We start from the raw sequence: 26290 nt of genomic DNA, 5'->3' as shown, positions 1-26290 counted from the left end.
CAAGCAAAAAGTGATGAAAGATGGTTGGGAAGAGAGATCTGATCTAACCCCTTCATCACATTTATTTATTTGTTTGTTTGTTTGTTCATTCATTCATTCATTTGCAAAAGAGAGAGAGTTCACCAGCCTGTGGGTGGGGAGAGTGAGGAGGGGGAGGGGCAGAGGGAGAGGGACAAGGAGACTCCCCACTGAGTGGGGAGCTGATGTGGGAGCTCGATCCCAGGACCCTGAGATCATGACCCGAGCTGAAGTCAGATGCTTAACTAACTGAGCCACCTGGGCGTGCAACCCCCCTCACCAAATTTATGATCTGATAAGATGACTTTGGGGAAGGGGAAAGAATAGGGGTACATATCTCTGGAAATTACCTTAATTCACATCCTCTGGCAACGCTAACAAAATGGATACCCAACTCAGGTTTATTATAATGTTGGTTTATAAGCACTTTGTGTCTACCAAAACATAGCCTGACCACCAACTTCACAGATCTCAAAGAGCCATGGAGAGAATCAGACCTTCGACTTTCTCTCATGCTTATTCGGATGTCATCAGAATGTAAGCTTTGTAAGAGTGGGGATCATCTCTGATCTCTGGGCCTCTCACGGTATGTGGCATGTAGCAACAAGTGAATACTTACTGATTAAATGAATAAACAAAAACATAATCTGTGAACTCATTTTGAGTAAGTAACTAAGTCTCCAGTTATAAATTTGCCAAGTTGTGGAGCTTCATTCTTCAGTTTACTAGAACTTTTAACATCTATGCACATTTAATGACTTTTAGCGAGTCATTGGACTCTTCAGTATAATTCATAAGCAGTGTCTTGGTGTGACATTCTTACTTTAAAAGTCCTAGCATTGGGCGCCTGGGTGGCTCAGTTGGTTAAGCTACTGCCTTCGGCTCAGGTCATGATCCTGGAGTCCCAGGATCGAGTCCTGCATTGGGCTCCCTGCTCAGCAGGGAGTCTGCTTCTCCCTCTGGCCCTCTTCCCTCTCATGCTCTCTATCTCTCATTCTCTCTCAAATAAATAAATAAAATCTTAAAAAAAAATAAAAGTCCTAGCATTGACACCTATAGTTATACTGCTCATTGTTATTGGTGCCTGATAAGCTAACCACATCTTGACTATTCTTTCCTAGGCAATATCTGGCTTGCCAAGATTTCCCCTTGATTAAACAAGAAATTATAACCATGCACTTAAAACTGGGCATTTGATCTCTTTTCAGAAAGAACTCAAAGATCATCTAATGTTGTACCTTGCACATAGTTTAATGATAAATATGTATTTGTGAAATCAATAAACTTAAAAGTTATTTAAAATGGCTATTGACAATATTGTCAATTGTCAATAATTTGTAATCATATTCTGTAAGAATGGTCACATTGGTTTTTAGCTGAAGATTTAATGCAAAAATTAATAAATTGAAACTGACAAACTCTAGAGAAGACAGTACAGATTGTTAAAGCCAGTTTTTACCCACTGAGGGTGGGAGGGGGGAACTCTCCTTAATACTTCATATTTGTATCAATTTTCTATAATAAGTGCTGTTCTTTTAATAATGGAAAAATTTTCTAGAATTTGCTCTACATATTTTCAAATCTTAGAAAATATGAATTTTGTCCTTTATGGAAGAAAATTCTAACAGCCAATTTGGAGACCTCAGTTCAAGTCATGTAATGGAACTCTCCTATCCACCTCACATGACTCGTGTATAGTTCACTGTACAGAACATGCTGCTTCTTACCTCCAGTCCCTCTCCATTTCTCTGCCTCCCATGTAACTTCATAAGACTCTTTCCCCCACCTCAATCCAGCTAAAGTGGACATCCATCCATAAATCCATGGGTGGTCTTTACTATTGTGCCTTACTCATTTCTTCGTCCCTGAACTAGATCATGAGCTCCTTGAAAACAAGGACAGCTTTACCAATTTCTGTGTCTTTAGGGCCTAGTACAGTGCCTGGTACATAGCCATACTTCATCAATGGTTGTTATTAAGTCAAATGAATTAAAATCACCTTGAAGAACTTAACTTTCTTTAACACAAAGCATTTGAGGGAAAAAAAGAATTACACTCTAAATTTGAGCCTGATTAAAAAAAAAAGTCATATGCTATCTGGAAATAAGAAATGCACATGGCAGCAGTTTTCTCCACTAACTAGTCTGCCTTTGCCAAACTGGGCAGGGACAGTTGCCATGGCCAATGTTCAGCTTCTGAATGGACATCTGGGATGTTCTCTAGCACCAAAAGCTGCTCTTAGCCCAAACCAGCAATACCTCATTCTTCCACTTTGGGTACAAGTTTCCTTTTTAGAGAAGCATATGTTAAATAAATAAACCAGTCAACCAAATCAAAACCTATAGCCACACAAATAAGCCCTGCATTCCTGAATAAATGTAAACCAAGCTCACCCCCTTGGGAAACCTGGCCTCAGTGGCCTGTGATTCCTGGTGGAAATGACCACTCAGAATCAATCCATATCATTGGGAAAGGTCAAGGGAAAAAAATGGCTTCCCCTACAAAAATGGTAAAGGGGAAATGAAGAGAGAAGAAGCCAAAAATATTTAGAATGGCCTAAAAAGTGATATGCGTAAACTTCTTTTTGTTACTACACCTAACTATGAGTTTCCTAAAGCCCAGTTACCACGTTGAATTGTGTGGGATAAAGAAGAGGCGACCTGGAACTGCCCTCAAGAGTTGACATCCTCAGGCTGAGAGGTCTTCTATTTTCCGAGGGTCAGCAGCGCCTTTCTGGGTGCACCAGGCCTTTCAGTTACCCAAAGGGGCCTTCCTGGGCACCTCCCTACCGTTCAGACTCTCTGGAGGAGGTGGATCAGAGCAAGTCCAGTTGCCTTTCCAGTCCAAGCAGAAACCATACATTCCTGTCAGGTTCCCTCTACATGACAGTGTAACCAGGAAAGGTGGTGAGGGGATTCTTACTGCACTGAATTAGCCAGGGAAGGGGAAATTTGGTGAAAAGGAAGGAACACTAGGAAACGTTTGAGAATCTGCCTCTCCTCCCAGAACATGCCTAAGATTCCCTCAGATCAGGGTTTCGGTCTCCTGCTTGGCACCTTAGCTTACCCTGCAGTCTCTTGAGAATGCCCAAAGCCTCGTTTCTGACCACCTTAGACTGCAAACCAGTCTGGGGAAGTCTATGGGAAAGCCGCATTTAATTAAAGGAAAAAAAGGTATTTCAAAAAACAGTTTGAAGATGTTTGTTGTTATTGTTCTCCCTTGTTCCTGAATCCTATTCTGATCCTCAACCACGTTTACAGCAATTTAATTAGCATTAACCTAAGGTGTTACGAATCAAAAAATTGCTGTAGTTGTTATAGTTGAATAAATAAGAACAACTGCTTAGTGTTTCCCCCCACCAAATAAATAAATAAATAAATAAATAAATAAATAAATAAATAAATAAATAAAATAATGCAATCTGAGCTCTTCAAAGCCCGGCAATGAAAGGCCATTATCTACAGCAGGGGTCGGGGAGGGAGTGCACTATAAGCTGATCCCTTGAGAATTACCTTCCCCTTAAGTATCTCCTTTTTATTATTATACACCACTACTCTGGTGGAAGAGAGACAATATTCTCTCAGTTAATATTACAACCCAACAGTGAACCAGATCTAAGTAATTCCCAGCTTATGTGTGATCAGGCTGGAAAACATGCTTGGAGAAAGCTTAATACAGCCCATTGCCTCTGCCAACTGCCTGTCTTCACAGAGGACACAGTGACTCTGGGGCAGCCTGGAGGAGGGTCTGGGGTTGGGGAAGGTGGCTCATTTTGACCATACCCAGAATCTAGGGACTTTACGGTAGGACAGAATCCTCATATTTATCTTTATTTTTTATTTTTTTAAAGATTTTATTTATTTATTTGACAGAGACAGACACAGCAAGAGAGGGAACACAAGCAGGGGGAGGGGGAGATGGAGAAGCAGGCTTCCCGCCAAGCAGGCAGACCAGTGTGGGGCTTGATACCAGGACCCAGGGATCATGACCTGAGCCGAAGGCAGACACTTAACGACTGAGCCACCCAGGCTCCCCGAGAATCCTCATATTTATTTATTTTTTCTTTTTTAACATTTCATTTCAAAACACTTTCAGATTTATGTAAGAGTTGCAGATAGAATGCAAAATTACTGTATACCCCTCACCTGAATTTCACCTTACATAACTGCATTACAATGATCAATATCAAGAAAGTAATATGATACACCATTTTTTATCTTTTCTTTTTGGAAATTGAAGAATAATTAACATGCAATGTTATATTAGTTTCAGGTGAACAACGTAATGATTCAACAATTTTGTACATTGCTCAGTGTCATCAAGATAAGTGTACTTATCTTAATCCCCTTGATGTATTTCACTCATTTCCCTCCCCCATCTCCCCTCCGGCAACGATCAATTTGTTATTTAAGAGTCTGTTTTTTGGGGGGCGCCTGAGTGGCTCAGTTGGTTAAGTGTCCAACTGCTGATTTCGGCTCAGGTCATGATCTCAGGGTCGTGAGATGGAGCCCTGTGTTGGGCTCTATGCTCAGCACATAGTCTGCTTGAGATTCTCTCTCTCTCTCTTTCCATCTGCCCCTCTCCCATCCCCCACTCACTCCTCTCTAAAATAAATAAATAAATCTTTAAAAAAAAAAAGTCTGTCTTTTTGTTTGTCTCTTTTTTCTTTGTGTGTTTACTTATTTTGTTTCTTAAATTCCACATATGAGTGAAATCCTACTATATTTGTCTTTCTCTGACTTATTTCACTTATCCATTCATCTGTGGATGGACACTTCGTTTGCTTCCGTATCTTGACTATTATAAATAATGCTGCAATAAACATAGGGGCACATACATCTTTTCAAATTAGTGTGTCTATTTTCTCAGGATAAATACTTGGTAGTTGAATTACTGTATCATCTGGTAATTCTATTTTTAATTTTTTGAGGAACTTCCATACTATTTTTCACAGCGGCTGCACCAATTCGCATTCCTACCAACAGTGCACAAGGGTTCCTTTTTTCCACATCCTCGCCAATACTTGTTATTTCTTGTTGTTTTGATTTAGCCATTCTGACAGGTGTAAGGTGATAGCTCATTGTGGTTTTAATTTGCATTTCCCTGATGATTAGTGATGTTGAGCATCTTTTCATATGTCTGTTGGCCATCTGGATGTCTTCTTTGGAAAAATGTATATTCATATTCTCTGCCTATTTTTTAACTGGATTGTCTTTTTTCATGTTATTTATATATTTTGATATATAAATCAATATATTTTGAGTTCTTTTATATATTTTGGATATTAACCCCTTATTGGATATACCATTTGTAAATATCTTCTCCCATGCAGTAGGTTGCTTTTTTGTTTTGTTGATGGTTTCCTTTTGCTATGAAAAAGCCTTTTATTTTGGAGTAGTCTTAATAGTTTAATTTTGTTTTTGTTTTCCTTGCCTGAGGAGACATATCTGGAAAAATGTTTCTATGGCCGATGTCAAAGGAATTACTGCCTATGTTTTCTCCTAGGAGTGTTATGGCTTCAGGTCTCACATTTAGATCTTTAATCCATTTTATTTTTGTGTATGGCATAAGAAAGTGGTCCAGTTTCATTCTTCTGCATGTAGCTGTCCAGTTTTCCCAGCACCATTTGTCAAAGAGATTGTCTTTTTTCCACTGCATATTCTTGCCTCCTTTGTCAGAGATTAATTGACTATGTAAGTGTGGGTTTATTTCTGGGCTCTCTATTCTGTTCCATCAATCTATGTGTCTTTTTTTTGTGTGTGTGCCAATATCACACTGTTTTGATTATACAGCTTTGTAGTATAACTTGAAATCTGGGATTATGATACCTCCAGCTTTGTGCTTTTTTCTCAAGACTGCTTTTTCTCTTCAGGGTCTTCTGTGGTCCCATATAAATTTTAGTATTATTTGTTCTTCTAGTTCTGTGAAATACAATGTTGGTATTTTGATAGGGATTGCTTTAAATCTGTAGATTTCATTGTGAACAATATTGGTTCTTTTAGTCCGTGAGCATGGAATCTCTTTCCATTTGTTTGTGTCATTTTTCAATTTCTTTCATCGGTGTTTTATACCTTTCAGAGTACAGGTCTTTCACCTCCTTGGTTAAGTTTATTCCTATGTGTTTTATTATAATATATCACTTTAATCTATAGGCCTTATTCAAAGTTCATTAATTTCCCAATTAACATCCTTTTTCTGGACTAAGGTCACATAGTACATCAGTTGTCATTCTCTTTGGTCTCTTTTAATTTGAGCCATTCCTCTATCTTTATCTTTCGTAAGCTTCACAATTACTGACCAATTATTTTGAAGAATGTCCCTTATTTTGGGTTTGTCTAAAGTTTCCTCAGTTTATGTATTTTTGGCACAGGATGCCATGCCCTTGTCAGTGCATCATATCAAGAGGCAACCAATGTTGCTGTGTCTCATTACTTGGTGACATTAATGTTGATCACTTAGAGTGATTTCTCCACACTACTATTTTTCCTCTTGTAATTAGTAAGTGTGTAGGGTGAAATACTTTGAGACTATGTCAATAACCTCTTTCTCATTATTCTTTTTCATCTAACATTCACCTATTAATTTTAACAACCACTGATGATTCTTACTACAGTGCTATTTGCCAAATGGTGCTATGCTATTTCCTTCTACATTTATTAATTAGAATACAATTGTAAGGAGGAGGTTTCTCTTCTCACAGTCCATAAGGACTCCTGGATTCTTATTTTATTCTATGGGTTATTTTGTATTATTGGCAACACTTTTTTTCTCTCAAAATTTCTGCAGATGTGGTCGCTGGGAGTCCATTCAAGTTGGATCTTGTGTTCTTTGACATGTCTCCATCATTTTTTTTGGAAGGAATGTTAATGCCCAACTAATCCACCTTTAAATCAGCTCGAAGTGCTCCTGGCAAGCAGTCATCCAAACTTTGTTTGACAAAATCCGGTATTAGAGAACTTGCACATCCAGCACAGGATTTTCCTTCTTCAGACAGTTCTGATGTCCAAGTATGCTTCTCAGTTTTGACTTTGTTTTCTCAGTCTTTCTAGCTATTCAAAGTGTACAACTGAAGGTTAGAGACTGTGATAATCCTGACCAAAATTTTAACTGTATTCCTAGAGTTATAATTAAATAACTCATCCAGAACTGTAATTAGATTAACCAAACATGACTTTGGGATTCCATTTTGCCAAAATGGCTGCTCATGCCTTCTCTTTTCTCTCAGCACCAGTGCCCCCCATCCAACGCAGATACCTAAGATTGAGCCTCCACCTTCATTATGATTGTTAACTTTTATCCAGTCTTTCTGAAGAGTAAAGTCTGTCCTCTGATGACGAGGCACCTTGCTTTTCAGTCTTGTTTTGTTAGTCCTATTTCTCTCTTCTCTTGGAGACTTACTCCAAATTCTACTACATGTGTGGTTTCAAGCGCTTGCTTAACGACCAGCTGCATCAGCAACACCTCAGAAGCTTGTTAAAAAATACATATTTATGGACTCCACTGCTGAATTATTGGACAAATCTTCTAAAGCCTCAGATCTTCATCCATAAAGATGAAGTGCTTACTTTACAGAATTGTCAGGAAGAGTAAGTGAAATTATGTATGGGAAGTGCTTAGCATTCTGCCTGACCCAATCTAAATGGTAAACAACATCAGCTGCTATTATTATTATCAATATTACAACTGTAACTGTTACTTGGCAAGTACCAAAAATGTATCAGGTGTTTTACTTTCTCCTGAATGAGTAAAAAGTAGATGTCTAGAGGGGTGGCATTGCCCATTACCATTATAGTTCACGTACAATAGGTGGCAGCAGAGGCTATAGGCATTGGCTCTCATGGTCAAGTAAGGGTTATCATGGAATGGAGCTCATAAAAAAATATGTTCTGTATGAAGATTTGTTCTCTTCCGGGTATCTATATACTTCCAACCCAATTATCTATGTAGAAAAATCCTGGATGGGAAACAAAAGAGTTAACCTTCTACTCTAAGATCTACCATTTTTTTAGCCTCTCTGGGATTCCATCTCTTTATCTGTCAAATGAAGATTTGATATTAGATGATCTCTAGAATTGCTTCCATACCTAAGACTTTATGCTTCTGTTAACTGGGACTCCACAATTTACTCTCAACGTTCTGTGCGCAGATGATACCAATTTATCATTTCATGTTGGACTTCTCTCCTTACAAGGGTTATATTCTTCTGTGCCAAGAGGGCTATCATCACTAAATAAGACTAAACACAGTGAAAAGAAAGCTGTTTCCACTTCCTGCTGTATTTGCAACTTCCCACAATGGATGGCCAAATATTTGCTCTGCTTTCATTTGCTATTTCACTCATCACACATCTGCTCCACCACCGAGTATTCTTTCGGCACTGGCATGCTTTTGAAAAAATCAAATTTTTTTTATCACCATTTAAATTATATCTAAAAGTTAGGACTTTGATATCTAGTATCTGTAATGGAGTTTGAAATAGCAAATTACTCCTGGACTCCTATCTCCCTTCATGCTCACCTCCAGTTCATCTGAAATAGGCTTAAATACCTGTTGTTTTCATCATACCATCATTTTCACTGGGCTTCCCTTTGTAGTATTAATATTTACCTTGGAATGACAATGACAACAATAACTAAGCTTCACAGAATGCTTACCAGGCACTATTCTAAATGCCTTACCTAGATAGCATCTCATTAAATTCTTACAACAGTCCTACAGGTGAGATAGGAAAGCAATTTGTGGTTCCTGTGTCCTGATGTCATTCATCTTTTCCTTCAAGCCCTTCTTTCCGCACACATTTCGAAGCTACTTACCTGATTGTACCCCGAGGCTGTAACATATTTTCCCATGCACTTTGTCAGACTTAAACAAAACTTAATTCCTGTGGTCCCACCCGTTAGCATATTTCACCTCTACGTCCCATTTCACCTAAGGTGGGATAATTTCTCTTGTCTTTGCTTTTGTAAAACTTTATTTATTATTAGTTTAATAATATTAATTTCAGTCACTCATCCTTGTAGAGACATCCTAGACTAGAAACAAGAGTTAACCTTCTAATCTGAGATCTGAGATATTCTCTATGATCATATTCTGTCCTACGCTGTACATTAAAAAAAATTTTTTTCAAAGTCCATGTGTGCTCATCATAGAAACCTTAGACAAGACAGAAAACGAGGAAGAGGATTAAATATAAACTCCACTATTTAAGGTAATCACTATAAATAGTTTGGCACCCATTTCCCATATAATTGAGATGCCATATTTAAAAAGCTTTCAGTCATATTAATCAGTAGAAATAATTCTTTTTCATTGCCTTGCTTGCCAGTATAGCATAGCTCCAAGAGCTCTTCTGTATATGAGCTTTCTGAAAACCAACATTTCTATTGACCATAGTTTTCTGCCTAATCTACTTACCATCATGCTCCACTTTCAATGAATACAGAAAATTTTAACAAGAATTGCATTATTATTTTTTTCAGAGGTACAGGTCTGTGCTTCAACAGTCTTACACAATTCACAGCGCTCACCATAGCACATACCCTCCCCAATGAACAAATAATACATTATATGTTAAAAAAAAAAAAAAGAAGCTAGTAGGAAGGGAGAAATGAAGGGGGGGGAATCGGAGGGGAGACGAACCATGAGAAACTATGGACTCTGAGAAACAAACTGAGGGTTCTAGAGGGGAGGGGGGAGGGGTGATGGGTTAGCCCGGTGATGGGTATTAAGGAGGGTACGTACTGCATGGAGCACTGGGTGTTATGCACAAACAATGAATCATGGAACACTACATCAAAAACTAATGATGTGATGTATGGTGATTAACATAGCATAATAAATAAATAAATAAATAAATAAATAAAAATAATTTTAAAAAAGAATTGCATTATTATTATTTTGAAGCTCTAAATAGCCAAGGAATGGATTATCAAGAGTATTATTTTTAGAACTTTAAAATATTTATCATTTAAAGAAAGACAAGCACTTGCCTTCATCTCCATCATCCCCAAATGGGTAGAAGAGAGCAACAGCTAAATTGATGAACACAGCCAAGTTGAAGGATATGGTCCCCCAGAGGGATATGTGCCTCGAGAACCAGAACAGTGCAGGGTTATCTAGTAAGCAAAAAGTGTGATGGGACAAAATGGAATAATTAATTTTGGTTTCAACACATGACCTCTACGGAAATAACATTCTACCAAATGTGTTTTTGCAAGGTAGTATAAAAGTATACTGAAACAAATATTCAAAATGACTTATATAAGAAAGTTTATAATCAATACTATAAAGGGGTTTTCTATTTGATTCCTTTTTTATTCTTCAGTCAATTACACCTAAACCATGGTAAAAGGGTAAGAAATTTTGCAATTGCTAAACATGGTCAGAAAAAGTGATTCTGTAATAATTCTCTCTAATACATCTCTAGAGCAGATTAAGGGCAACACGTTAGTGGCTGCCTGGGGCCCCTCTTCACGGAATAGTATGTATCACTTTATAATTCAGTAATATTGATAAAATGGTCCCACTCCCATGCTTTACAGTCAAATAAAAAACCCAAGCCAGATACATGTCTGATGAAAACTCCTATGACCCAGTCACAGTTACCTGAAATCCTGAAACTTAACACCATGGCCTAGAACTGCTTATTGGGAACTAGTGATTTATGATTTCTGTTTTAAACTGTAATGCTTCCTAAGCACTTGGGTTTGGAACAGCAGAAAAAATGTGAAAGATACAATAGGAAGTACTAATAAGTAGGAGAGTCTTAACCGAATATTTTCAGAAAAGAGATTCCATATTTATCTTCAGAAATGAATTAGTAAATTTATCTACTGAACATAGTTGACCCTAACCCAAAAATCAGTTCTTTCTACCTCTCCTAAATAATTGAAGAGATATGCAGTGCATACAAATTTGACCACATGACTTTTCCAGGTCTTGTCCCTTCTTAATTCTTAATATCTAAACATAAGATCTAAAATATTGGAGTTACTTGAGGGAGAAAGGCACATCAACTTTCAAATAGAAATTATAAACTTTTCAAATTAGGTTCTGTGAATTCCAGTCTGGGATCTTCTGCTTACTTCTAAACTGTATATGTTGTTTTCCTTCTCTTAGACTGAAGCAATCCAACCCTGGAATAGGCTGTGATTTGCCATGGCATTTAGTTGACTAATGTATGTTACACTGTAAACATCTGCATCTCCATCATTTTTGAATTAGGAGTCTTCGTTTTAAAAAGCAGAATGTTAAGACAAAATTAGAAGATGTTGATGCATATATTTGCAGTATATCCATCTAATGAATTAGTTTCTATCTGTAACCTCATAGTAAGTTGCTTCCAAATTTTCAATGTAAAATGTACATTGGAAATTATTTTAAGATTTGTTTTCTAGTAAATTATAAGATATCTATCCAAAAAAGAACAAACCCCACAAGCACTACGTCCTTATTCAACTTACTTTTGTCAAGGATAAAATGTGTGCTTTTCAAATGTCCCAAATAAAATTGTTGAGTCTTCATATATTCTGGATACTCAAAATTTTCTCTGAATTCCATAAGGTTCTACATGGCAAAATACTAAGGGAGAGTCATTTCTTTATTTCTTCAAATATTCTGATAAGAAAGCCTAAAAATGCATATGCATATGCAAAATGCATATAATCTTATATCCAAAGATGATGTGTCTCAAGCTCCACTCAAATTCATAAACCACGCTCATTAAAGTTCCTAGAAAACTAGAAGCACTGTTGAAGAGAGGTATTGAGAACACAGGCCTGCTTGTCTGGAAGACTTCCCCCAAAGATAGAAAAGACCTAATCAAGAGTTTCTCCCTATTATATTTTGTTAAAAACTCATGATATTTGGGAAAATAAACCAAAGCTTAGTGTAAACTATAAAACTTTTTAAGTTTGAAAATTCAGTACTTCCAAATAGACTTGACCCCTTGAGATGTAAGTAATGGGAACTATTATCATACTACTTGTTAACTGTAAAATGACAACATTGCCTCATTGGAATACAAGTGCCACAGAATTTTTAGTCTGATTTGGAAAGGTAAAGATATGTTGAAAGAAAGAATGACTTTCAAGAAGACATAAACAATCTACTCCATCGTAGGATCATAAGACAACAGAGGACAAGCATGCTGGTGCCAATGTCTCTCCATCCCACTCACCGATTGTTAAAGCCAGTCAGAACCTAGCCAAGGACTGCAAAGCTGCAGCTGTTCAGCGGTTGAAACATACAGCTAACCTTGCATTTCATAATATTTATAAAACTATAGGATCAGCATGAAAAGATGATCTAATTAGTCTTCTGTTTTTATTAAGCCACAGGTGTCTCAGCTCCCACCCAGGTGTAGACTGAGCTTACACTCTTAAGCCTTTACGGGACTTCAGTAACATCAGAAGGTAAGAAGTTAAAAACCAATTTAAATGAATGCTGTCATGTATTCCAAAGTACCAATATATCTACCATTATGCTCAAAACTAACCATTTTGGTTTACTGTACTTACTCCTGATTTTTTTCTGCCACTTCATTTCATTGTAGAGATCTTCTGTTTGCTGGAAAAAGTCATTCACTTTACTTCCTTGTTCATCCCTTTCAGTTGTATTGAACACACGGCACTTGGATTCTCGTGTAAGGTATTCACATATATTGGGGACAGGAAAAACTATTTGTTCCATTGTCCTATCATGCCGAACAATCTGAAAATATTAATTTGCATTTGTCAGTTTTGGACTATTTTTTTGTTTTTAGCATGAGCTTATGAATGATATTTTATGAATTCAGGTTTAAAAAAATACGCCACCCCAAACAAAAAAATAAAAATAAAAAAATATGCCAGCTTGAAATACCTAAAGCAATCCTCTAGTGTACTACTTTTCATTGTTGTCTTTAAGAAAAATTAACTGATGAATGTATCATGAATATCTTATAAATAACAAAACCCCAAATCTTTATTCTTTTTGGACTAACATTAAAATTTTGTCACCCAATTTTATTTTCATGAATTACAGCAGAGAACTAAGAACTAAGTGATTGGCTACATAACCTTAAACACAGTACTTAGCATATCTGTATCTTATTCTTAGCTTGGTCTTCCTAAAAGAGCTGTTGCTGTTAGGGACCAAATGACATACTCAACATGATGTGCCTTGAGTTCTGCAAAGAAAGGTGCTTTGTATCATAAAAATGTTTTCCTAGTCACGGTAAAACATATTTTTGTAGGTTTCATATCCATTCAAGTATATAACCAGATGTAAATATTCATTATTTTGAACTTGTCTTATTTGGTATTTGTGACAGTGTAATGTTAGACTAAACAAAACAAAAACAGGATGAATATTTTCACAGAAATTTACTATGTAACAAGGTTTTGTGTTGACTAAATCTCAAGATTCATATTCATATACTCTGCTCAGCCCTCAAGAATGAATCAGGATTGGTCTAAGCCAGAAGGGTCATCCTATTCCCCTTCACCACGGGCTGATACAGGGGCAAGCATGTTACTAGTTCCAGGAAATGAGGCATAAGTAGAAATATCCTGGTGATGGGGAAGGGGAATCAGAAAAAGGCAGACAGCTACATGAGACAAACAAAATAATAACAACAAAAAACTAAATACACAACACAAAAACACTTCTTTTGGTCTGTATCCTCTTTCTTCCCACTTAGAACAAAAGGTAGTATAAGGGCATGATGCTCAAAATGCTGGCAGCCATTTTGCAACCATGAGGTAAGATATCACCAGCATAATAAGGAACACCTAGAGAAAGATGGGAAACACCTGCATGTTTAAAGACATCATTGAGTCATTGAGTCAACTGTAGAACTACTGGTACCTTCAGATTTCCTTTTATGTGGGATAATAAAATATTTTTATTGTTCAAATAACTGTCAATCTGGTATTCTGTTACTTGTAATTGAAGCTACCCAAAATAACATGTTAAATATGCAAACTACATACTAGGATACTATCATAAAACACAGAAAATGAAATTTAGTAGCGGTAAATAAAATTCCTGAACATAGGTTAAAGAAATCAATTGTACAAAAGAAAAATTGGACCTATTTCATATTGTAGGGGGAAAAAAGGTTTGCTTGATCCAACAGTGTCAAACCAACCAACCAACCAAAAATCTCAGGATGCATTTAAGAAATAGTGTTTCTATGCCACCAATCAAGTGCGATATATTCCAGGGATGCAAGGATGCTTCAACATCCACAAATCAGTCAATGTGATACAACACAGTAACAAAATGAAGGATAAAAACTTTATAATCATCTCAATAGATGCAGAAAAGGCATGTGAGAAAGTTCAACATCCATTTACAATAAAAATTCTCAACAAAGGGGGTATAGAGGGAACGTATCTCAACATAAAAGCTATATATGACAAGGTCACAGCTAACATCATACTCAACAGTGCAAAGCTGAAAGCTCTTCTTCTAAGATCAGTTAACAAGACAATGATGTTACCACTTACCACTTTTATTCATAGTATTGGAAGTCCTAGCCAGAGAGATTAGGCAAGAAAAAGAAATAAAAGGCATCCATATTAGAAAAAAGAAGTAAAACGGTCACTCTATCTAGATGACATGATACTAAGTTTTCTTAATATCCCATCAAGAAACTATTAGAAATAATAAACAAATTCAGTAAAGTGGCAAGATACAGAAATCAACACATAAAAATATGTTGTATTTCTATATATTAATAATGAACTATCAGAAAGAGAAATAAAGAAAACAATCCCATTTAGAATTGCATCAAAAAGAATACAATACCTAAGAATAAGTTTAACCAAAGTGGAAAAAGATCTATATATTGAAAACTATAAGACATTAATGAAAGAAACTGAAGAAACCACAAATAAATGGAAAAATATTTCATGCTCATGGATTGGAAGAACTAATATTTTTAAAGTATCCATACTACCAAAAGCAATATATAGATTCAATGCAAGCTCTATCAAAATTCCAAGGCATTTTTTCAAATAGGACAAACAGTCCTTAAAAAAAAAAAAAAAAAGAACAACCAGTTCTAAAATCTGTATGGAACCATTAAAGACCCCAAATAGCCAAAACAATTTTGAGAAAGAAAAAGTTGGTGGTATCACACTCCCTGATTTCAACTATATTACAAAGCTATAGTAATTAAACAGTGTGGTTTGGGCATAAAAACAGAAATACAGATCATTGGAACAGAATAGGGAGCCCAGAAATAAACCCATGAATATATAGCCAATTAATTGACCATAAAGGAACCAAGAATATACAATGAGGAAAGGACAACTTCTTCAATAAATGGTTTTGGAAAAATTGGATGGCTACATGCAAAAGAATGAAACTGGAGCACTACCTTACAAGAATAGAAAAGAAATTAACTCAAAATGATCAAGACTTAAACATGAGACTTGAAACCATAAAAACTCCTGGAAGAAAACAGGCAGTAAGCTCCCTGACATAGGTCTTGAAGATGATTATTTAAATCTGACACCAAGGGGCGCCTGGGTGGCTCAGTTGTTAAGTGTCTGCCTTGGGCTTGGGTAATGATCCCAAGGTCCTGGGATCGAGTCCCACATCGGTCTCTCTGCTTGGAGGGAAGTCTGCTTCTCCCTTTCCCACTCCCCCTGCTTGTGTTCTTGCTCTCGCTCTCTCTCTCTCTCTCTCTCTGTCCAATAAATAAATAAAATCTTTAAAAAAAATTTGACACCAAAAACAAAGACAACAAAAGCAATAATTAAAAAGTTGGACTATATCAAACTAAAAAGCTTTTGCACAACAAAGGAAACCATCAACAAAATGAAAAGGCAAGCTACTGAATGGGAAAAAATATATGCAAATCAAATATCCAATAAGGGGTAATATTCAAACTATATAAGGAATTCACACAACTCAAAAAGTTAAAAACAGAACTACCCTACAATTCAGCAATTGCACTACTAGGCATTTACCCAAAGGATATAAAAATACAGATTTGAAGTGGCACATGCAACCTAATGTTTATGGCAGCATTATCAACAATAGTCAAACTATGGAAAGAGCCCAAATGTCCATCAACTTATGAATGGATAAAGAAGATGTGGTTAATATATACAATGGAATATTACTCAGCCATCAAAAAGAATGAAATCTTGCCATTTGCAATGACATGGGTGGAGCTAGAGTATATTACGCTAAGGAAAATAAGTCAGGGAAAGACAAGTATCATATGATTTCACTCATATATGGAATTTAAGAAACAAAACAGATGAACATAGGGGAAGAAAAAAAAGAGAGGAAAGCAAACCATAGAGACTCTTAACTATAGAGAACAAACTAAGGGTTGATGGGAGGAAGTGCATGGGGAATAGGTAAATGGGTGATGGGCATTAAGGAGGTCACTTGTGATGAGCACTGGGTGTTAAATGTAAGTGATGAATCACTAAATTCTACACCTGAAACCAATTTTACCATATATGTTAATTAATTAGTATTTAAATAAAAACTTGAAAAGAAAAAAAAGAATTCATACAACTCAATAGCAAAAAACCCCAATCTGATTAAAAAAATGGGTGGAAGATATGAATAGACAGTTTTCCAAAAAAGACATAAAAATGTCCAACAAATACACAAAAAGATGCCCTACATCATTAATCATCAAGAAAATTCAAATCAAAACCACAATGAGATATCATCTCACACATATTAGAATGACTATTATCAAAGAAACTAGAAATATTAAGTATTAGTGAGGATGTAGAGAAAAGGGAACTCTTGTGCATCATTGGTGAGAATGTAAATTGTGGTGGTCACTGTGGAAAACAATACAGAGATTCCTTAAAAATTAAAAGAAGAACTACTATATGATCCAGCAATTCCACTTTTGCAGATTTATCCAAAAAACCCCAAAACACCAATTTGAAAAGATATCTGCACCCCCATGTTCACTGCAGTATTATTTACAATAGCCAAGACATGGAAACAACCTAAGTGCCTGTCCATGGATGAATGGGTAAAGAAATTGTGGTATACATATGCAGTGGAATATTATTCAGCCATAAAGAAGAATGATATCTTGCCATTTGTGACAATATATGGATGGACCTCAAGGGCATTATGCTAAGTGAAATAAGTCAGACAGAGAAAGAAATACCACATGATCTCTCTTATATGTGGAATCTGAATATATATATATGTATACACACACACATAGACACACACGTATATACACACAAGCTCATAGATACAGAGAATAGATTGGTGGTTGCCAGAGGCAGTGGATGGGGTGTGGGAAAAATAGGTGCATTGCTTTTGCTTTTTTTTTATTTAAATAAATAGAATAAAAATAAAAAATAAAAATAAATTTAAAAAAAGAAACAGAAGGGCGCCGGGGTGGCTCAGTTGGTTAAGCACCCAACTCATGATTTTGGCCTAGGTCATAATCTCATGGGTTGTAGGATCAATCCCCACATCGGGCTCCATGCTTAGTGGGTAGTCTGCTTAAGAGTCTCTCCCTCTGCCCCTCCCCCCATTTGTGCCCACTTGTGCGTGTGCGCTCTCAAATAAATACACCTAAAAAAAAAAAGAAATAGAATTTTGATTATTATAGACCAAACAATTCAGTCCCTTTATAAATGTTATGTTTGATTCTGGTCATCACATTCTACAAGGGGCATGGACAAACTGGAGGAATTATTGCAGACAGTGGGACTGTATTAACTGTAAAAAGCCAAAATGGATAATTGTTTCAATACATTTATTCAACAAAAGCTTATTCACTTCTTAGGTGAGGAGGTCTGGGGAACTCAAAGTGAAAACACAACATGAATCCCAATCTATAAGAGCCTCTAGTTAAGTAATCATCATGGTTCTTCAAATGTTACAGCCAAGCTATCATGCTAACAGAAGAGCAAATGTTCTGAACAGTGGGGAACATTAAGGTGGGCTAGTGTGAACTCTTTATAAAAAATAACATTCTAATTATTCAAATTGTTCAAAACTGGATCTGTTTCCTTCTGAAGAAGGAAACGTGTGCGCTCTCAAATAAATACACCTAAAAAAAAAAAAAAGAAATAGAATTTAGAAATAGAATTGTTCCTATCACAGGAACAATTTAAAGTAGAGGCAAGATAATTACAGAGTAATTTCTCCTTGAATGGGTGAGTGAACCAGGTAACATACAAGGTCCTTCATATTTCTCAGCATCTTTGAGTCTATTATTTTAGAAAAATTATTTTCAACAATAATCATTACTGTGGTGATGCTCCAAGGCACTGTGTCAGTAGGGGACAAGCGACACATAAGACACATGTTTCAATATGATATGTTAAACTAACAGCACGATCAAACTGCTGTGGGAGTACAGTGGGATTAAAATTAATGAATGCCTAATGGGTGAGAAGCCTCTCTGAGTAGAGCACATGAGCTGGTCTTCCAACGAGCATGGGGACTGGTCAACATGTAGAATTTACATCATCAGCCCAGACTGTTCCTTTGAACCCTGGACTTCTGTACCCAACTTCAGGAATGCCTCAAATTCACCTCAAATTCAGTTTATCCAAGAACCAATAAATGATCTTCCTCTCTCTTTTAATTGCCCAAGCTAGGATCCCAATGCACTACACCAATTCTGCTTATTTAGTCAAACCAGAAGCCCAGGGGCATCCTTTTCCGTACCATTTTGCTTAGGTTGTCACATTTTATAAGGGGCATTATAAATATCCCTCATACACACACGTACATACATGTATGTACGTGTGTGTATGTAGATTTTTCTCCAATCCAGTCATCTTCAGTACCACCATCTTTCACATTTCCTATTAAAATATCTTTCATCTGATCTACCTGCATCCCCATGCCCCATTCTCTTTTCCAATTCTTTCTCCAACAGCAACTAGAGTCATCTTTTGAAGAGTCCCCCGCCTTGTATGTTTTTTATTTTTATTTTTTTGCTTTAACAACTTCATTTTTTTTGTTTTATTTAAATTCAATTAACCAACATATCATTAGTTTCTGATGTAGTGCTCAGTGATTCATGAGTCTGTATAACACTCAGTGCTCATCACATCACGTGGCCTCCTTAATACTCATCACTCAGTTACCCCATTCCCCTCCCCACCTCCCCTTCTGCAACTCCCAGTTTGTTTCCTGAAGTCAAGAGTCTCTCATGGTTTCACACCTTCCCTTCATTTACTTCTATCTGAAATTCTGTGCCCAATCTTTAATAGAGAAACTTCTACTCAATCTTTAATATATTCTTTATGGAAACTATCTCTGTGAAATCCATCCTGAAATTCCCCAGGCACAGTTAATTGCTGTTTTCCCTACATTTCCTTGGCCCTTTGTTTATGCACTTACTACACGGAATTATCTTTTGTACGTGTATGTAACTGAGAGAGAGTAAGTGATCCGCAAACATTTATCAAATTTGTGTATTTACAGTGAAATCCCTCCTCATTGCTGGGAAACCAATAAAAGTCCTACTTCAGACGATGGCCCCAGCTCTCACACAGGTATTAACCAAATCCTTCCTCTGGCTCACTCAGCCCACCTGCTATTCCTATCTCTTCTAATCAGGTAGCTTTGTACCATGACTTCTGGGATCTTCCTCAGAACCTTAGTGGTTTGGCGATAAATCCGTATCAACTTCTCCAGCTTCCTGAGGTGACCAGCCTCTCAGGCTCTAAGCACCTGATGCAATAAGCAATGTTTTTGCTGCTGGTCCGGCTTATGGGTTCCTATGTCAAGTCTCCCACCAAAGCTGCAGTACTATTAATGTTTATAAACGTGAGCAAGTGATCAATTTTGTGACATGTTTGTTATTCCAAATGTTCGGCAATAGCAAACAGCAAGGTATCGTGATTATATATCCTGAGAGTTAATAGCAGTGATACCCATCATGCATTCTGCTGTAAACTAAAAAATATCCACCAAAATGAATAAATGTATGAATGTAAATTACGAGTGACAAGCATCAACTACTCTGCTCACTTCTGCCTGATTAACTCTGCCAACCAGTGTCAAAATGATACCAGAGCTAGTAAATGACAGCCAGATGGGTCTCACAACACATAATGGTAAGTCCATGTTGACCCACCCCTCCTCAACTGCCAAAAGCTATTAAATAATATTTCATGGGGGGGGTCAATTGCCACATACTGAAAATGAGAGCTGCTAAAGCACTCCAGGTTTATGCCATTGCTATAGCACTTTATAGTGCCTTCCACACTTTTGAACATTGCTTTACACAGAGATCTCTCTTTTAACAAGCCTTTTATAGTTTTTACAGAGAATGCTGTTCTTACATGATAGCTTCTAATATAAGAATCTTTTCATCAAAACATCACTGCTCTGTAATGATTGCTTCCATGACCAATACAACATAAAAATAACGTTAATTACAAAAGAAAATTCACATATCGTTCTGGCCAAAAAATAAAGACCACTTTGAAAGATATGCACTTCAATTTCTCATAGATCACTCCTCGCATCTTATCTTTTGATGTATACTTTTACAGTTTCTATTTTTCAATTTTGCTTCATTGTTCTAGGAAACAATTATGAAAATGGTCTGAAAGAGAAAGGGAACATATATTTTCACAGTTGATCCCTTTCGAGAAATAAGAGATGGTTACCTCAATCTGTGCAGTGTGGTTGGCATAATATTTTAAGGCTTCATCCCCATCATCTGGATCCGATCCTGGTTTGAGCATCTGCTGTAAGAGTTTGTTGTGACGAGCCAACTAGAGTGAAAGAGAAGGGAAAGGGTTTAGGTCTTTTTTCTCCCTTTCCTGGGGTCAAACTTTGAAATTACTTTGTCCACTGGTACCCATAGCTTCACAGTTCTGGGGTTGATGCTGATTAATTATGCTTCAGGAAACATGTCCATTTGAAAGGAATAAATAATGAAATCATGGGGATCAGCTATTATTAGTACATCAATCTTACATTTTTTATTTGGCAATGTATATGTTCCTAGCATGAGAAGACCATGTCTCGCCCAGAGTAGGTGCTCAATTCATATTTGTTGATTAAATTTATATCTTAGATAAATGTATGATTGTGCCAGGAAGAAGAAACGCCCATAGAGACATATAACTGATGCTCTCTACAATAAACTATATGCACATTAAACTTGATCAGCAGTGTGATACTTCAGTAAGGTAGCAATACCAATCTAAATGGCAGCTTCCTATCTACCTAAATAAATAGGTATTTACACTTTGGAAGAATTTCTCTTATGGCATCAATCAGCCTACACTAGCAGTTTGTACTAAAGTCCTACGCTTCTGAATATTCATATGTCAAAACTGGCGCTTTATCTCAGTTTTATTGTAATTCGCAATGAGCATTTAAATAATGAAAATTTCACCACGAATGATCTTAAACTGCCGTTGATGGAAGTAATCTTTCTCATTTGAATGTCTATGACATTTGTTAGCTGGTTCTCTCACTTTGTAGCTAACTAATACATATTGCTTTCACAGGCCACTTTTCTGGCTCTCTTGAGCAATTCCTGAAACCCAGCAATGTCTTTATTATTATTATTTTTTATTATGTTATGTTAATCACCATACATTACATCATTAGTTTTTGATGTAGTGTTCCATGATTCATTGTGTGCGTATAACACCCAGCGCTCCACGCAGAACGTGCCCTCTTTAATACCCATCACCGGGCTAACCCATCCCCCCACCCCCTCCCCTCTAGAACCCTCAGTTTGTTTCTCAGAGTCCATAGTTTCTCATGGTTTGTCTCCCCCTCCGATTTCCCCCCCTTCATTCTTCCCTTCCTGGTATCTTCTTCTTTTTTTTTAAACATATAATGTATTATTTGTTTCAGAGGTACAGGTCTGTGATTCAACAGTCTTACACAACTCACAGCGCTCACCATAGCACATACCCTCCCCAATGTCTATGACCTTTCAGATAGTCTATTTATGCCTCAAGTTCCCTGAGGGCTTCCAAAATCAAAGAATCTCCATATGATTCTTTTATTCCTGGCACCGTTCCTATCTTTCACTCTGTGCCAGTTGCTATCCTAAACACTTAAGTACATGATCTCATTTGATCCTATGAGGAAATCCTGAGGTAGGCACTGGCATTATCCTCGTTTTACAGATGAGGAAACTGAGGCACCAAGCATTTAAGGGACTTGTCCATGATAATGTACCTAGAAAATGATACAGCCAGTATTGAACGCAAGCAGAATGGTTTCAGAGTCAGTATTCTTATCAACATTACAGAGCAATAAATAAGTCCTTGTACTATTCTTGAGATGTTAATTCAAATTGTGATTATAAAGAATGGAGATAAATTTTAAATAATAATCCAGAACCTATAAAGCCTAATAAACATTATCCTTGTAAGTGATAACATGGTAAATTAAATATTCATCCCACTGATGCTGCTCTAGAGCAAATCATTTTTGAAACTAGTATTTTAGAATTGGCTTTCAGGGATATTTATAACTCACTCAAGAAAACTATTTACATTTCATTCCTGACTAAATGTGAATTGTACAGATTTTTATTACAAACTGTAGTCATGAAATTTGTTGCGACTTGTAGGTGCTTCTAAAAATCTAAATGTGTTTCAAAGGATACAATTATTGTAATCATTTAGGCACATTAGCATATGTTTTAAGAAGTTTGTTGAAGGTAAAATTGGCATGATTCGTTTACAGTTTGCATCTGGGGCATGAGAAAAAGAGGAGTTAGGTTTGACTCTGAAAGTATTAACTTGAGCAACGGAAAGTTTAGAAATGCCAATTGCTAAGGAAAAATGCAGAAGGAGCATATTTAGGGAAAGAAAATCAAGACTTTGGTCTTGGACACATGAAACTTTATATATCATGCAAAAGGAAATGATGAGCAGGCTGTTGGATGGATATGTTTTTCAGGAGCTCTGAGCAGAGGTCAGGATTGGAGCTATATATTTAGGTGTTGTCAGTATATGCCTGATACTTAAAATTATGAGCCTTAAAGGGATTACCTAAAAGTGAGCTGAGTCAGAGAAAAGAGATCCAAAGAACACCAACAGAAGTTAGGAAGAGAGGCATCACAGTGAAGAAGACTGAGAAATTTGAGCAAGGGAGGTCAGAACAAAACCAGTGAAACCTGGTGTCCTGGCAGCCAAATGAAGAAAGAACTTCAGGTCGGAGGGAGTGATCATCTGTGTCAAAAGTCGCAGACAGTTGAATCAAATGAGGACCAGGAAGTGGCCATTGGGTTGAGCAACTTACAAGTCACTGGTAACCTTGACAGCAACAGTTTCAGGGAGTGGTGGATACCAAAGCCTGCTGTAGTGAGTTTAAATAAGAATGGGAGAAGAAGAAGTATAAACAATGAATATAGGCAACTCTTGAAAAGGGGGAGCTAAGAAATAGGGTGGTAGCTAGAGAAATGGATAAGGTAAAAGGGAGGGTTTTTTAAAGATGGGAATGGTAACATCATGTTGATTTGATTTTGAGAGAGATGGAATGTTTGCTAAAACATCTTGACCAGGTGAGAATGGAATGCCCTAGAATATAAGTGGAAGGTTTTGGCCTTAGACAGAAACAAATTAACCATACTGACAGCAGAGAATATGGTCACAGTTTCAGGAGGGTGGCAGTTTTGATGATGGAAACACAGAAAAGTTTTTTTTTTTTTTTTTTTCTGGTTACTTTTATTTTCTCAGTGTACTAGTAAGTTGATAATAGGGATGAGAGAGGAGGTGTTAAGAAATTTGAGGAACGGAAGGCATGAGGGTGAGCTAGGGAAAGCGAACAACCTTAGAAAATGTAGTAGAATTGTCCGGAAGTCTGAAGGGCTCCCTTTCTGTTATGGTCAAAGTGAGGTCAGTAAGCATGTTTGTGTGTTTTTCTCCAGTGAGGTTCAGTTGTCTGCGTCCAGGCACGGAGTAGACAGCGTTGTAATTAATGAGATGTGTGGTTTTTCAGGGCAAGGTCAACAACACACCAAGAAGAGATACATGGAAATTAAGAGGCTATGCAAGGAATTTAAAGGGGACCATGGAAGCTAAGCTGAATAAGGAAGGAAATGAAGCCAAGAGGGATGATGAAAAGGTGGAAGGATGAATGAATTGTAGCTTTAACTGTCGTAAGAAATGTGTTGCAGTGCTTGGAAGAAAGTGCTAGTCAGGAAGGGCTAACTAGCCTGAGATACTTGAATTGGAGCCTACCAACAGAGTGCAGGGAGCAGTGACTAGTAATGATCAGGTTTTAGGTGTGCCCATATGTCCACCATCTGACCTCCACTACCACACTACTCTGAGCCACCAGCTTCTCTCACCTGGAACACTGCAATAGCATTTTAACTGGTCTCCCTGACTGACCTTAGTCCTCCCGAGTCTAGCTGTTACACATGAGCCAGAGGCATCTTTTCGGTCAGATCATCCCTCTTTGACTCCAAACTCTCTGATGGCTGTCATCTTATTTAGAATTAGAGCCAGCTCTTCACCACGGCCAATAAGGACTACAGAATCTGGCCTCGCTACGCCTTTCTCGACTCCTCTCCTTGTACCCTCCCCACAGTCCCAGCCACATTGGGCTCCTGCCAGTTCCTTCCACCTGAGAAGCATGCGTTTGTCTCAAGGCTTTATTAGTTGTCCCTTTGCCCGGATTCTCTTCCTCTAGACACCTGCATGGTTTGCTTCTTCACCTCCTTCAGGACTCCTTTCCCAAATATTGTGTTATCAATAACCACACTTTCAATGATCAACTCATCCACCTCCCCTAATATACCCAACACTATTTCCTGCCTTATTTTTTCCCATAGCATATTATGATCTGACATACCATATTTTATTATCGATCTCTTCATTAAAGATCCCTGCTTATGTTAGAGTAAGCTATGTTTTCAGAGGACACAGATTTTCACTCATTTTGTTCACTGTTCTATTTCCAAGGCTTAGAACAGTGTCTGGCACATAGTAGATACTCAATACATACTTGTTTAATAAATGTAAATATCAGAACTCTTAAATCATAAATAAAGGATAGCTTTCCAACATGAGACATTAATTTGAATAATTTCTTATAAATTTATTTACTAAAAACTTTTACTTCTTTATAGTTACTTTATAGTGCCAAAATTAATATAATTATTTTAAGAACTCAATAATGCTATTTTATGTGATATAATTCATAGTACAAATCTATACAAATAATTTTCATTTATTATATCCTACTTCACAGAAACACACCAGGACTTCTCTTTCCTGCAGTGTTAATGAGATGATTCTACATTTGTCTTGTTTTCTTGCATTTCAGTGGCACTCTAAAAGGCCCTTTAAAAAAATAAGATGCCTCAGCCTCCTTTCAGATGTTTAAACACTTAAAAAATATTCTTATTCATGATTATATATGTCATCTCCACATATCTTGGAAAATTTGAAAGATATAATAAGAAAAAACAAAATAGAAATAGCTGTACCATTTTTCTACCTGGATATCTTTTACATTCTTTGTGACTGAGAGCCTTTCCTGACTCAGTAGCCTAGTTTGCTCTTCCTCGTTCTACGTTCAGATAGTGCCCTGTGCATATCTAGATAGCAAAATTTCTCATATTGCGTCTTAGTAGATATTGGCTCTCTCCAGTGGGCTACAACATTTTTAAGGAAAAGGGTCTGATCTTAACCTCTACATTTTCAGAGTCAAAAACAGAGCCAAATAGACACAATGAATATTTGCCAAAAAAACAAGTCAGTGAAGACATTCACTATGTGTTTATGTGGGCAAAAACTCTTAAATCACAGTAAATTATCCCTCTGTTTCCTCCTTGACAAAAGATAAAAGCCCAAGAAATACAATTAGACATCAGATGACAGTAGAATTCCCAGGGTTTGCAGAAATAAAATATTTTAATATTTTTTTCTTATTTCATAGTTAATTCGTGTACTTACATCCCTTCTGCTATATCATAAGCTATTTGGAGAAGGAACTGAGTACTCAGTAAATGAGGAATTGAACCCCGTGGAGCAAGGATAGCATCCCTATTGTATAGACAAAATACAAAAGAAGTAAAGAATATCTCAGTGATTCTAAAACATGTGAAAATGACTGGTATCAATATAGAGCTCTCTGGTCCAAATTTATAGTTTACTAGAAGCACAGTACAAATTCTCAGAGACTAGTTAACATATGTGCAGTAGTTGTTTAAAAAAGTTTTAGTGCCCTATATATGCAATCCTTTAAAAAATGTTATCTAGAATGGCCAGGCTGCCAATCAAAAGCATCAGTTTTTTTCTTAGTGATGGGCTCTTTGTTTTAGCCAATTTTC

General features: G+C 36.8%; 1 protein-coding gene across 3 annotated transcripts in view; it reads right to left on the bottom strand.

The window, feature by feature from the left end:
• The window catches only part of ITPR2 (inositol 1,4,5-trisphosphate receptor type 2), a 499981-nt gene that overhangs the window by 88603 nt on the left and 385088 nt on the right, over window positions 1-26290 (bottom strand). For all 3 annotated transcript variants that reach the window (XR_003519864.2, XM_027593395.2, XM_027593396.2), the window contains 3 exons: window positions 20643-20750; window positions 12537-12729; window positions 10008-10133 (listed from right to left, as the gene is read on the bottom strand). Coding sequence is in view for 2 of the 3 variants with exons in the window: in XM_027593395.2 (XP_027449196.2) it covers window positions 10008-10133; window positions 12537-12729; window positions 20643-20750 (427 nt within the window). In the remaining variant the exon portion in view is untranslated. The remainder of the gene's footprint in view (window positions 1-10007; window positions 10134-12536; window positions 12730-20642; window positions 20751-26290) is intronic.

The sequence above is a fragment of the Zalophus californianus genome, chromosome 9 (assembly GCF_009762305.2).
Source record: "Zalophus californianus isolate mZalCal1 chromosome 9, mZalCal1.pri.v2, whole genome shotgun sequence".
Taxonomy (NCBI): Eukaryota; Metazoa; Chordata; class Mammalia; order Carnivora; family Otariidae; genus Zalophus; species Zalophus californianus.
Note: the sequence above shows the minus strand (reverse complement) of the source record. Positions and strands in the feature narration are given on the sequence as shown.